General features: G+C 46.1%; 1 protein-coding gene across 1 annotated transcript in view; it reads left to right on the top strand.

The window, feature by feature from the left end:
- The window catches only part of LOC115480048 (kinase suppressor of Ras 2-like), a 577,290-nt gene that overhangs the window by 313,787 nt on the left and 248,540 nt on the right, over positions 1 to 14,963 (top strand). The window contains exons 8-9 of the mRNA XM_030218456.1: positions 11,747 to 11,848; positions 12,679 to 12,796. Coding sequence (XP_030074316.1) covers positions 11,747 to 11,848; positions 12,679 to 12,796 — 220 coding nt within the window. The remainder of the gene's footprint in view (positions 1 to 11,746; positions 11,849 to 12,678; positions 12,797 to 14,963) is intronic.

A 14,963-nucleotide genomic window follows, 5' to 3' on the forward strand; every position in this document is an offset into this window, starting at 1 on the left:
AAATTTGAAATAACATTGTTCCTAGTTTCCATGTTAGGAATCTCGTAGAGCATAACTTTATCTGTCGTGGGTCCACAGAGCCAGAGACAACGATAACATATCTTATGTGTAACGTATAGGATGAAATAAGGTTTATGTTACTAGGTTAAAATTGAACAATTGCATTACAGTTTGTAAATGTGAATAAATAACAGGAAACTAAGCATAGATCAAAAGGGATGTATCTTTATTAGACTAAGGCCCTCAAAAACTGTATATTGTCTCACCCAATAAACCTTAGTAATACTGAAAAACCACCATTTTAAATGGAGGAGTGGCCTAGTGGTTAGTGCAATGGCCTGAAAAGTAGGAGAACTGGGTTCACTTCCCATTTCAGCTCCTTTTGACTCTAGGCAAGTCACTAACTTCCCTCCCCCCCATTGCTCCAGGTACAAAATAAGTACCTGTATATAATATGTAAATTGCTTTGATAGCAACCACAGAGAGGCGGTATATCAAATCCTTCTCCTCCTCCTCTTCATTAGCTTTCATTTTACCAATGCAATAAAATAAGTAAAAAAATTCAGTAACATAGGAAATGAAGGCAGAAAAAGATCAAAGTGGCCCATCAAATCTGCTTCTTTGTGATTCTTTCAACTGGATAGATGATAACACAAATTTCTTAAACCTAAAACCACACCAGCTCGCACCCTCCTCTCTTTTAACTTTCCCACCATTCCCTGAATATCATTGTCAAATCATGCACGACTCCACAAAAATGCCATCCTCAACCACCAACACTGATAGGCCAGTTTTGATCTTGTCATCTTCCTCTTTGGTTACAATAGCATTCCATAGCGTCCCATAGATCAATCCAGCAGGTGGAGATAGAACATCAGAGCTCTGCCATAAGGGATACTGTGCAGCAGCCTCACTTTCAGTATTCTGTCTATGTCAGCAGGTGGATGGACATCTCCTGTGCAGCTCTGGTTTGGTGCTTGCTCCTAGCCTGTTCCCTCATGTTCCACCCATGTCCAGCGACCCTCATGTCCTCCCTGCCATCCACCTATGTCCAGAAACCCCCCACCCTGCCATCCACCCATGTCCAGCGACCCTCCTGTCCCCCCTGCCTCCCCTGCATCCACCTATGTCCAGCAACCCCCGTCCCCTCTGCCCTCCCCTGCCATCCACCTATGTCCAGAAACTCCCTCTCCTGCCATCCACCCATGTCCAGCGACCCTCCTGTCCCCCCTGCCATCCACCTATGTCCAGCAAGCAACCCCCCGTCCCCCCTGCCCTCCACCCATGTCCAGCGACTCTCCTCGTTCCCATACCCCCCTCCCTCCAGCCCCTGAGCCATCTGAGCCCCTCTCCCGTCTGAGCCCCCCCTCCCCGAACCAGTCCCCACCTGCCGCCAGACGACTCTCTTCTGCCACCCGACCCGGCCGGCACCTGACCCAGCATTTAAAACAAATCGCGTCTGAGAGTAAAAGAAGAAAAATCGCTTCGTCGTCCGGCCTTCCCTGTGTCCGCCCTTGCAGAAGTTACATCAGAGGGCGGGACACAGTGAGGGAAGGCCAGCCGACGAAGCGATTTTTTTCTTTTACTCTCAGACGCGAGGCACCCACCGACGCTTGTAGATTTTTAAAAAATGCTGGGTCAGGTGCCGGCCGGGTCGGGTGGCAGAAGGGTCGTCTGGCGGCACGGAGGGACTAGGCTAGCTCGGGGGAGGGAGGAGAGCCGGCTCCAGCAAACGTCGGAGAGCCGGCTCCAGCGCTGTGGGACCTAAAAAAAGGGTGCGTACCGGCACAAAAAAAAGCACTGTTCATATCTTTAGGCTGTCGATTACAGGTCGATATGGCTTGTCCTGTTTGCTGCTCAGCAACATGCTGGCAGCAGCTCTGCCCATCATAAAAAAAAAAGCCTTCATTTCTGGTACCCGAGTGGTTGGAACCCTCTTACGGCGGCCTCTGGCTCCCCTTCCACCGTTCTGGCTTGGGGCCCCATCCTGCGTTGTTTGGCAGTTACATCAGCAGAGTCCATTCTGTTTGGCAGGTTGCTCTCCAGTTGCGCTCTCCCGGCCATCAGCTTGGAGCAGCGCCTGTTAAGGACTGCAGACCCCGGCTCTCTTTAGTCCCGGCCGCATGCCACCCTTGCCGACATGCTGGGAATGCATGCAGGCTCCATTGTAATGCTCTCCCCTTTTAGTCCCGTGCTATTGCCGAGTAAGTGGCATTTGGTGACACCCCTTTACACTGCGCCTTGCTGCGGGCTTCCTTTTCCCTCCACAACATTAACAACAACAAAACAAAGACAACAAAGTTCGGCCTTGGGGCTTTGCGGTCACTCTGCCTTCCTGCAGTTGCTGGTGTATAGGGATCTTGGGAGTTCGTGTTTCTCTTACTCCCTTTGGCGGGAGAACCTACCCTTGGGGGTTCCGGCCTGGCCAGATCTTTGGCAGCGTTTAGCTGTGGCTGGAGAGTTGTGGTCTAGTCTTGCTTTTTTTAGCGGCAAAGATTGGCTGGAGGAGCACTGTCTCCTCCGAATTTCCGAGGGGTTTTTTGTCGGTAGATGCTGGTCCCCTGTGGTTGCTTGAGTCTCCTTTAGTTTGGAGCCCTTTGTGGGGTCTTCCTCTTCCCGGCTTTCCTATTTACAGCTGTGGGCACAGGCTTCTCTCTGGGTCTCCTGGACAGAAGGTAAGCCCGCTTTTTGGCCCTTGACAATATTTAGGTCCTCCTCCTTTTGTTGGGTGCTGGATTATTTCTGGGGAGTTTTTTCTGTTTATGCCTAATGCCTAGCTTCTCATAAAAAAAGGGGACCATGCTAGTGTGATATGTTTTAAGACACTGGCAGCTGCATTGGTCCCGCATCTCCCAGGCATTTCATATTGCTTCTTTGAGCCTCTTTGGCTCAAGGGCAGTTCTCCCTTAGGTGAGGATTTGCAGCATTGACCTTTTTTTTTGTTCTACTAGGCTGCGGTAAGCACATGGTAACCCGGGACACACAGTCCCTTGTGTTCATCTCTCGGCAGTTATCTCTGGAATGTTGCTGCAGTCCTCAGGGCTGTTGCCTTGCCTCATGGGTCCATATGGGTTTTCCATGAGTTTCACTACTGATTTCAAGCTCTTGGGCTGCATAACAGTGTGTCCCTTTTTCCCTTGGCTATGTTTTCTGTGCAGGGGCAGCTATAATCTCAGTGACACGATATTGTCTTTAGCTGTTATACTTGCATCAGCCTATTTTTGGCTGTGTGGTTTGGAATCCTAATTTTCTTTGCAATGCAGGATATTGTGTATTAGCAACCTCAATCATATGCTATACATAGTGACATTCTTTTTGTGGCTTCCAGCTAGCTACCCTGTATCCTTGCAACTCTTTCTTTCTCTTGCTTGATTAAAAGCGGTACCTTGGTAGGAAGCAGCACCTTTCGTCTATGAGTGCCAGCTTCTTCCAGCTCTGTCTTGGACGTCAAGCTTTGTCCAGTCTTCGTATTTAGGTCAGTGCTCTATCTCTTGATGTCAAGCCTAGCTCATCTCTGGACATCGAGCCTGGCTCTGTCTCTGGACGTCAGGCCTGGCTCTCTTTTTGGAGGTCGGGCGTTGCGCCATTGTGCCTCGCTCTGTCGCTGGGGGTCAAGGCTTTTCTCTTTTCAAGCCTTATTCCAACTCGGGAGGTTGAATATTTCTCTGTCTTTGAATTTCAAGCCTTGCTCTAGCTCTGGTGGTGGCACCTTGCGCTGTCTCGATTTACCACGCCTTTCACCTCTCGGTACATGAAGCCTTACTCCGTCCTTGGCTGCTGAGCCTTGCTCCGTTTCTGAGCGGCGGGCTGTGTTGCGGCCTCTGCGGGTTGCGCCCTGCTCATGCAGTGGCATGTGGTTCCATCTCTGGGCAATCGGGGCGGGGCGAGCACTTCACTGGAGTCGAGTCTTGCCCTGTCTCTGGATGACAGGTTTGAGCGCATCTCTAGATGTCAAGCCTTGCACTGTCTTTGCCGGCTGGCTGTTGGGCCAGGACGTTTCAATCTGGCATCCTGAATCCGTCTTTGGCTACTGAGCTTCTGTTATGATTCTGCTGGATAGGCAGGAGAATGTTTGGGACTCGGTCCTGATTGGCTTGTCAGGGGCTGAGCCAGCAGACGTCAGAAGCCTGATCCGCTTAAGTTCTGCCTTTCCCTGCAATCCTTGCTTTAGCGTTGATTGCTTTGTTTGCTCAACTGAAGCCAGCCTGTGCTTGGGTGCTTGTGTTTCCATTGGAGTTTAGCTTTTCTCCTCGGTTGCTTGTTTATTCTGTGTGTGTGGGCTGGGCTTTCCCAGCAGGAGCTTGATTGCCTCACTTCACTAAACCTGGGTCTGCTTTCTGCTTCTCTAATGTTGTGCTGTGGTAAGCTTGTGCCTTGTATCATTCTTTTGTTTGTTTAGTTTCTCTCTTTGTTGGGCTGAGCTTTGGCTCTGCTCCCTGTGGTTCTGCCTCCAGTTTGGCAGTTCCCCTTGTCCCTGTATTTTGCTCCTGTTTGTTTGTTTTAAGTTCTCTTTGTTGCTGAATCTCTCTCCTGCTTCTAGTGAGCAGTGTTCCTTTCCCTGGTCTGTGTGTGTCAAGGCAGCTTCCTCTGTTTGCTTAAATTTCCCTTTCCTTGTGTGCTGTGTGGCACTGCCCTGTATATTCCTATAGCAGTTCCCTTTTCCCTTGTGTGTTGTGGGGACAGCTTTGTGTATTCTTATAGGTAGTTCTCCCTTACCTTGTGGGCTGTATGGTACAGCCTAGTGTGTTCCCTTGTGGAACTTCCTGTATCTTTGTATGCTGTAGGTGCAGTCTAGTTCCCTTGAGTGCTGTATGGCACAGCCTAATGTATTCGTGAGAGGTTTTCCTTTTCCCTTGAGTGCCTAGTGGCACACCTTAGAGTATTCCTTGAGTGGCATCCCTTTCACTATGTGCTGAATGGTCAGCCTAGAGTGTATTCCTATAGTTGATTCCCTCTTTCCCTTGAGTGCTGTATGATACAGCCTAGAGTGTTTCCCTTCTGGGCTTCCGGTATTCTTGATCGCCCTGTGGCACAGCTTTGTGTATACCTTTAGAGGCTTCTGTCTCGCACCCCTTCCCTTGTGTCTTTCCTGCACTGTGTGCTCTGCTTGTGCTCCAGTTCCTTGGGGAGCTCTTGGTTGTTATTTCTCCTTCCCAGAATGTGACTGGGTTTCCGGTCGACCGTGAGGCCCCGCTTGCTTGGACTCTGCGCGAGTGGGTTCCTGATTGGCCGTGAGGCCGCCTGAATGCTCTATCTCCCATTTTCTGGTGGTGCCTGTTGGCTATTGTGTGTGCGGGGCTTGGTGGCAGGGGGGTGCGTAGGGCCTGTTCGGTCTACCCTAGGCCTTGGCCAAAATTCTATACTAGGCCTCGGCCTGGCTCACATCCCGAATAACAGCTTCGTTCTGCCTTGGACTCATGATCTTTCTCCATCTTGGAGGTAAGTCTTGCTCCATCTTGGGGGCTGGCTCTGGCTCTGTCTCATGGGATCGAGCACAGCACTTCATCCCCAGATGTCGACTGGAGTTCAGTCTCTGGATGCCTCATCTTGCTTTGCTTCTGGAGTTCGAGTATTGCTCAGTTGTTCCTGGTGGTGTCTGGCCCATTTGGCAGGTTGCATCTTGCTCCATTTTCTTGGAGTCGAGCTTTGTTCCATCTCTAGCTCTTTGTCCTTCCCTGGCTCTGGCAGTCAAGGCTTGTTCTGTCTCTAGTCGTTGCGCCAGGCTCAATTGCTGTGCCCGAGCCTGGCTCCATCTCTGGCAGTTGGGCGGGGCTCATAGTCTGCCTATCACATCTGGATCCATTTTGGGCTGTTGAGCTTGACTTCACTGTCGGGCCTACCTAGCCTTCTTGCTGGAGGCACTGGGATCCAAAATATAGAACAGGAGAAGTTCTCTACGATGATGAATCACAGAAGGCAAAAGTAGAGACTAAAAGACGATTCACCACTGGAGACGTGAGTCCATCAGTCTTTATTATATCAATGATAACGACCCGACACAGGCCGTTTTTCGACGCTAAAAAAGCGTCTGCATCAGGGGTCAATAAATACACCAAGTAGTAAATGCAAAACGAGGAGTCCTACTTGTATGTGTGTTGTCAACTCACTGATCACGTAGCACAAAACAGAAAATGCTGGACCTTCTTGAATGCTTATTGCAATCTGACCCCTGCTGTTAAGGTCATAACCGCTGCTTCATGCCTGTTGTCTCTTGACAGTCCTTATGGCCTGTGGTGGCATTAGGTCCTGTTTCCACTATGCCTTCGCTAATTGTCAATAAGAATTCTCTATTTATTCCACAACCCTTGTCACCATTTTATCCTCCACAACCACTCTAGAAGGCTCTTTCCATGAAACCAAAATCACAACATTCCTAAATCTAAACCCTTGGAGTTACATTTCTTGACCTCTAGTTCAACAAATTCCTTTTCACTGAGAGAGGTTTATTGTTTGCGCATTATTAATACCTTTCAGGAATTTAAATATTGTCTATAAAACTAACGGAGAGGATAAGCTGGTGTATGGCCAAGGGGATCACAGTTTTATTTTCTGCATTGGTTTCAAATGCACACATTTGAACACATTGCAATGGTGTCAGTCATGCAATAATTTGTTCCTTTCTTCGAAGGCAATAAGAGAGAGCAGGCACCTTACCTTCCATTAATGGATCTGGGAGCCAATACATTAAATCTGATAGAGAGAAGCGTGGCTTACCTTGATTGACAAGATTTCTATTTGTGATAGCCCAGATTTTCTGTAAGGAATTTGTTATCAAGATATGCTGCTTGCATTCTACATGTTTACTTACACAATAGGATATTAAGGAGAGGTGCCTTCCTGTGATCTGATTCAATTTAGGTATAGATCTTTGAATTTCTGCTTTAAATTTGCTTGGATTTTGAGAGCTTACTTCATCCTGGTTCAAAGCTGCTTTTTTCCCTAAGATTCCAATTAAGTCTCAATAGTTTTTGATTTATGTGGCTATGCACAGGGTTGAAGTATTCTTAGATAAGGGAAACTGAATACAAATACACATATGTGGAATCTGCCTCCAAGTTGGGTCAAACCTAGGTGGACAGAGTCAGTAGCCAGCTGTGACTCTGATTATTTTATGTTCTTTCAGTACCAACAGTACGTACATAAACACTGCAAAAGGGTGGATAGAATTCAGAAGCCAGACTGGAATCTTCTTTCCCAAGTTCAAAAAATTAATTCAAACCTGGTTCTTTGAGCAGAGCATTGAGACCAGCACTTAGACACCCCCTCCATTTCCACCTAGAAACCAGCTTGCCCCACCTCAACTCTTTACCATATCCTTCCTACATCTTTCTCTCACCTCTGCTCTTTTTTTCTTTCCCATCTCTACCCTGTTTCAACTTTGTTTTGTAAACCACTTAATATAGTTATTCCCAAATCTGTCCAGTGAGGTTTACAAGGTATTCACACGAATAGCAGTGCGATAGATTTGCAAACCAAGGAGGCAGTGGTGCTCATTTTCAAAAGAGAAAAAAGTTTGAAAATAGTCATAAAGCAGCAGAAGAGGGTTTTTCTCACAAAAACGTCCAAGTTGTGATTTTGTAAACTCTGATTTGAGATGTTTTTCTCAGCAGTTCATCCAGATTTCAAGGGGGGCATGTTGAAGGTATGTTTTGGGTGCGACTTGGGTTAGATGTTTATCTGCCATAATGGAACAAACCAAAACCTCTGGGGCAAAATTGATACAAGCTTTGTCTAGACCCTATTCAGACAGGACTAAGTTAACAAAAGATGCCTAAATAACCGGTAAAGACCTTCCCCTTATATCCCCTAGTGGTCACTGACCCCTTCCCACCCCACCCCCCAAAGATGTATGATGGCTTCAGCCATGATGGCCATTCCTATTAGAGCAGCAAGCTAGTGGTCAGTGCAGTGAACTGTAGAAATTGTATTTAGATTTTGCTCACAAGGTGAGTTACATTCAGGTACACTGGGCATTTCCCTGTCCCTAGAGGGCTCACAATCTAAGTTGATACCTCAGGCATTGGAGGGTTAAGTAACTTGTCCAGGATCACAAGAAGCAGCAGTGGGATTTGAACCAGCCACCTCTGGATATCAAGTCTGGTGTTCTAACCACTAGGCCATATCCCACTCTAATTGCTATGTGTGGTGGAAAGTGTGAGCCTCCTAACCCCACCAAAAACCTGCCGTACCCACATATAGGTGACACCTGCAGCCATAAGGGCTATAGTAGTAGTATATACAATAGGTTTTGGTAAGTTTTGCAGGGCTCCCCTTACAAATAAGGGGGTTGTGGTGAAGTTGTATCTGGGACCTTTCATGTGAAGTGCACTGCAGTGCCCCTAGGCTGCTGCACTGCTCTGCTATGATGTCTGGCCCTTCCCCCAGACATCCCAATGGCTTGTTTTGTGCATTTTTCCATAGCACTTTCTTTTTTAAAATGGTACCTAAAGAAAGATGCACTGAGCACAAAAACATCTAGAAAATTTTGATTTTCAAAGCAAAAACACCAGATGTTTGTCTGGTTTGAAAATTGCTCTATTTGTCACTTGATTTTGGACGTTTTTCACAAACGTCCCAAATTGGACTTAGATGTCATATTGAAAATGTCCTTTAGTGTATGCAAATCGATCTCATGAATATTCATTGAAGATACTCTGAAAACTTGACTGGCTGGGGTTCCTCAGGCAGGTTTTGGAATTATTGGCTTAGCAGCATTTTACAATGCACTTGCAGCAGCGGCGTACCAAGGGTGGGGGGGCGTTGGGGGTGGTCTGCCCCGGGTGCACGCCGCTGGAGGGGTGCAGAGAGCAGTTGCGTGCCTGTCACCTCCGCTGGTTCCCTGCTCCCTCTGCCCCGGAACAGGTTACTTCCTGTTCCGGGGCAGAGGGAGCAGGGAGCCAGCAGAGCTGAGAGCTCCGTGGCTGCTCCCAGCAGCTAAGTATGCACCCGGGGGGGGGGGGTTGATGTGCCAGAGGGGGTGTCATTGCGCCGGGGGGCGTGTCGTGTTTTGGAAATAAATAAAGGAGCCTGTTTTTACTGACTTTGAGGCAGGGGTTCTTAACCCAACCTTTGAGATTCACAGTTTGCCAGTTAGTTTTTCAGAATATCCACAATGAATATGCAAGTGATAAATTTTCATGTACTACCTCCATTGTGTACAAATCTATCTCATGCATATTCATTATGAGTATCCTGAATAGTTGACTGGCTGGGTGTATCCAGAAGACTGGGGTAAGAACCACTGGTTCAGGTTTTTTACATTTGATTAACTGCCCAAGGAAACAAATCCATCAGGGCGGAGTACATATAAATGATAAAAAAACACACAATAACAGAAAAGAACTCCAATTTCATAATAGGATAGAAAAGAACAAAATTTTGATGTCTGCTGCCATGGTTCCAGGCCCCAGCCCAGAATTCCTCATTGAGTCTTAAATAACTTCTTAAAAAGCGCTGGAACAGTTCGGGACTGTACCATCCTTATGGTCAGAGACAATAACATGCAAATGTATGTGGGGCCTGCTAGCATGCAAATGCATTCTGGACAGGGCTCACCATTCCTCCAATGGTCTGCAAACCCTAATGCCAGCTCTGAGCTGGTGTAGGGTTTGCCGTGGACAGCACACCAATGTTTGGCTGTCTGCCCATCATTGGGAAGGAAAGCGTTTAGCATGCATTTGCATGCTACTTGAGGTCAGAGCCCACAAGCACATTGTTTTACTTGCTTAGTGGCTCTGAGCATGGGGTGGTATGAAACACAGGCACTAGTATGGCGCTAAGAGCCTCTAACGCCAGTGTTGCTTCTGATCATTGGCCCATAAATGTGGTTTTCCTATAAGTTTGGCAGAGAGACTTGGTGGAGGAAGGCACCAAAAGTAAATGCTGCTTTAAAAGTTGTGGCATCTCTGCTTCTCTCTGGCTCTCCAGTCCGTATGGGTGATCTCCTGAACATATCCCCCTTCCCTCTGAATCTGCTGTACAGCGCTTGCCTATAGGTCAAAATGTTAATTGGCCCTACTATGGACCATACTTTGCATGCTTCCACCAGCTGCATGGGCTGGCATTAGGAGGTGGTGCAAAGCAGTAACTTGCCGGTGATCCCTTTGATACAGGGGGCCCCCAAATCTGCTTAAAGCTGCAGGAGATGCCAGTGGGCTTTGCGGGCTCCCTCCCAAGTTTTCTTCCTAGGACTACAGTATGTTTAACACTGCCCTGCCCACTTTGTTCCAAAATGAGAACACTTTTCCATCACTGCTGTGACACTGTCAGCAGTCTGAGCAGTTTTAATTGTCTAATTGTTGATGCTTGATACATTTGTGTCCTGTTTTGCTTCCATCTTTCTAGAGCTGTAACTAACACATACTAATTATCCTGATTCTTTGACCAAATCTATACAGATATAGCTAACAAATATCCACTGTGACTAGAATATAAGGGAATTCATTCATTTAAACTTAGCAGATTCCACTGCTGGAAGACAAGTATTTTAAAACTTACCGAATCATAACAATTATAATGATAACATAGACAATCTCCAAATTCCCCTATTCTAACCAGCCCTCAGTTAACTACTACTACTACTACTACTTAACATTTCTAGAGCGCTACTAGGGTTACGCAGCGCTGTACAGTTTAACAAAGAAGGACAGTCCCTGCTCAAAGGAGCTTACAATCTAAAGGACGAAATGTCAAGTTGGGGCAGTCTAGATTTCCTGAATAGAGGTAGATGGTTAGGTGCTGAAGGGTGACATTGAGAGGTGGACTTTGAGCAAGGACTCGAAGATGGGCAGGGAGGGGGCCTGGCGATGGGCCCAGGAAGTTCATTCCAAGTATAGTTAGATAAAGGGGTAATTATCAGCCTAATAACTTCTGCTTCCAAGAAGGAATTGGAAGTTATCAAAATATGGTAACATTTATTTAATATAATAACAAACTATTTTTTGCTCAAGACAAAATGGAAGAGAATTTGGGCTAAAATAAATATTATTTAACAAGAAAGAAACCTCAACTGCCCAGGATAGCCAACAGAGATAGCCTTCCAACAAGTGCTATTATCACAGGTTTCACTGGAGCCCTGAAAAAAGCCACAACAGAAAACGGGGGCATGCTTGGGGGCAGAGAGTGGACACAGCTATGCTAATCTGGGCATTGCCGCTCGCTAACTGATTAGCACAAGATCAGCATGCGAAGCCCTACAAAATAGGTGTCAGCAAGTGCTAATGGGAAAATTGGTGTGTGGCCATTATTGGAAGAAATAGTAAAATTGGCTATTTCCCAGCAGCACTAAAACTGGCCTAAACACAAGGGAAGGACCCCCGCTGGGGATAGCGTAGACCACTTTTTAGTGCTGCTTATTAAAAGGGCCCCTACATTTTTAAGGTTCCTAAAATGTAGGTGTTTAGAAGGTGGGTGTGACCAGCCCTAAATTCCAACAGTGAGTGGCCTAATTAATGGCACCTGCACTTAGGGAGTCCATGGCTGACGTAAACATAGGAACCTCATTTTAGACACCTGAATTGAAAGTTGTGAATCTGTATGCTGCTGAGATACCTAACTCTGCTGCTATAAGACATTGGCTTATTTTTAATGCTATATAATTAAATGGCAAACTGTTTCCCTTCTTTACACATTTTTGTGTAAGGAGGAAACCTAAGATGTGGTAATAATTTGATGGTAAGGTGCAAGCTGTGGGAGATGTGTCCAGGTAAGGATTTCACATCTTCTTGTGCTGTACTTCTGTCCTTAGGTTAAAGTGCCACAACAAATGCACCAAAGAGGCTCCTCCATGCCACCTACTCATCATTCACCGAGGAGGTAAGAGACTCTGCACTGATAGGACATGCCCCAGGTGATATTCAACCAATGCTGGTCAGCCATCAGCTGAGTGAGACTGTTTGGATGCTGGTACCTCATACCTAACCGGGCAAAGATAGAACTGCTTAGGCATGTGATCACTGGCATTGAATATCACTGGTGCCCGCATATCTTCGTGGTCTGCCCTGATACCGCCCCCGGACTGTCCTGCCACTAACCATAGGGATAAGATCTGCTGAAACTCCCCTCTCAGCCTGTTAATCGTGCTTTAAACAGGAGTCTCTCTCCTGTCCACTTAAACACCTGTGAATATTTACCCAAATATTTCCCCCAGCATTTGAAAAAAGGAGTCCATCGGCAGCAGCACGTTTTTGTCCTAAAAAAAAAAGAAACTATGGGTGCATTCTGGTATTTGCAGTTCCCCATTGTAAAATCTGGGCTGCGAATCTCTCTGCATTGTTGTCCTAGTGGATAAATGAAGGACATGTGCTGGATATCCAGCAGACAGCAGGAAATGGGTTTTTTTTTTCCTGTTACTCCAGAGAAAAGGAATGTAGTCTCCTCACTTGTTCTCCACAATTATCTTATAAGTGTTGTAGACAGTATAAAGTTTTCATTCATTTCATTCTCTGTTAGGAATCACCAGAGTTTGCGAGTGAGATACTTGAATAAATGAATAAAACTTTCTATATCTTTGCTACAAAGGCAGATGGGACTCTTGCTCCAGGCTCAGGAGATAAGAATTCAGATCAGCTTTTATTACAGGGCTGATGAGGCTCTTTGTTGAGAACTTAATGAATCTGATTTTGGACATTCCCATTTCCAGCTATATAATATACTTTAATGTCTATTTTCATGCTGCAGCAGATTAGTTCGTACAGAATCTGTGCCATGTGACATTAACAACCCCTTGCGGAAGCGCCTCGCTTTTCAGATCTGCCACATCAGCCAGGACCCTCCCCAAACCAACAAAATCAACAAGGTAGGAACGGAGGGAGTTACATATGACTTGTGCAAGATTTTATACTGTATAACTTATCTGTCAGGGGGGAACAATTTTCAAAAAGGAGAGTTTCTGCCCCCCCTTCCCCCACCTTCTGGCTCTTCTGGTTGGCCTCAGGTTTCCAGGCATGATGGAAATCTGTTCACTATGTCAGCACAGAGAAATGGTGCAGTTAGGAGCAGCAGGACATGTTTTATTGCACTGGGTGGGACTCCTGAAGCAAGAGACCTGGCAGACCTGAAACTGGGCTCATGTAACACCTTGGCTGTGCAAACTACAGGGAGCAGCACTACCAGGTAATGTAGCCAGAATCACACCACCGTAAAGCTAAAAGCAGGGTAAGATTAAAGCATAGGCTAACTAGGCATGTGCCTAGGATCCAAATATTTAGGAGGGGCCCTCTCAGATATGTAAATCAATGGCTCCTAAGGTATAAATTTGCCTTGGTAAGTTAGCTGCTGGCATAAGAGCATAAGCCTTGTCATACTAGGACAGACCAAAGGTCCATCAATCCCAGTATCCTGTTTCCAGCAGTGGCAAATCCAGGTCACAAGTACCTGGCAAATATACCAAAAGAGAAAAAACAGATTTAATTTTGCTTATCCTGTAAAAAAGTAATGAATGTTCCCAAGTCCATCATAATAATGGTTTATGGACCTTTTAGGGAAATTAGCCAAACCTTTTTTAAACCCTGCTAAGCTAACTGCTTTTACCACATTCTTCTGGCAATGAATTCCAGAGTTTAATTACATACTAACCCCCCCCGCCCCTTTTACAAGCTGCGCTAGCGGCTGCCGGTGCGGGTAATGCCAACACAGCCCATTCAAAGTGAATGGGCTGTGCCAGCATTGCCACACGGCTTTGTAAAGGGATGGGGTAAGTGAAGAATCATTTTCTGATTTGTTCTAAATTTACTACTTAGTATCTTCATTGCGTGCCCTCTAGTCCTTGTATTTTTGGAAAGAGTAAACAAGTGATTCACGTCTACCTGTTCCATTATAGACGTCTATAATATCTCCCATCAGCCATCTTTTCTCCAAGCTGAAGAACCCTAGCCTCTTTAGCCTTTCCTCATAGGGAAGTCATCAAATCCCTGTTATCATTTTTGTCACCCTTCTTTGTGCAATTTCTAATCCTGCTCTTTTTTAAGATGTGATAACTAAAACACAATATTCAAGGTGTAGTCGCACCATGGAGTGATACAAAGGCATTATAATATTCTCCATTCCTTTCCTAATAATTCCAAACATTCAATTTGCTTTCTTAGCTGCCACAGAGCAATGAGCAGAGGGTTTCAACGTATCATCAGTGATGACACCTAAATCCTTTTTCTCCTAATGTGGAACCTTGCATCACATAGCTATAGTTTTTAACTGACTTTCTGAAAGGAAAGATTGTAAAGTCATCTTAGAGCAACGTGCATCTTTGTATGTTCACATACAGATAAGCAATATGCACACATATCCTGGTGTGATTCCCTGAGCGAGGGCTGAGGCTGGGCTGGTGGAAGAACACAGCCAGACAAAAGGATATAAGCAAAAATAAGTATTTACTTATCTGAGTCGTGAGGCCTGTTACTTCACAAGGCCAGGAACATAAGTTGCAAAACCTTCCTTCATTCAATAAACACAGTCTCAAGCATGCCTTTGGCCAACAGGCCCAAACATAGTTTCTGACTGGTGGGGGCTGCCACGCCCCAACACAACCTGTAAGTTCTTGGTTCTTTTCCAAGTCCCAGGTCTGGCTCCAGCCAGAACTCAAAACACAACTTTCAAGTCTCTGTCAAATAGTAAAAGTGGCATTCCTCAGCCAAGTCATTATCACTGCACATCAGCAGGGGAACTCTTACACTACAGGGCGGCTTCTCTCCTCCTAGGGCCTCTGTATCGGGGCATCCCTGACATATTCAGCTTCAGGATTTAGAGTATAAGAGTAGCCACATTGGGGTCAGACCAAAGGTCCATCTAGCCCAGAAATAGTTTTCCAAACAGTGGCCAAACCAGGTCACATGTACCTGGCAGAAACCAAATTAGTAGCAACATTCTATGCTACCAATCCCGGGGCAAGCAGTTGCTTCCCCATGTCTGTCTCAATAGCAGACTATGGACTTTTCCTCCAGGAATTTGTCCAAACCTTTTTTAAACCC

This window comes from Microcaecilia unicolor, chromosome 11 (genome assembly GCF_901765095.1).
Source record: "Microcaecilia unicolor chromosome 11, aMicUni1.1, whole genome shotgun sequence".
NCBI lineage: Eukaryota > Metazoa > Chordata > Amphibia > Gymnophiona > Siphonopidae > Microcaecilia > Microcaecilia unicolor.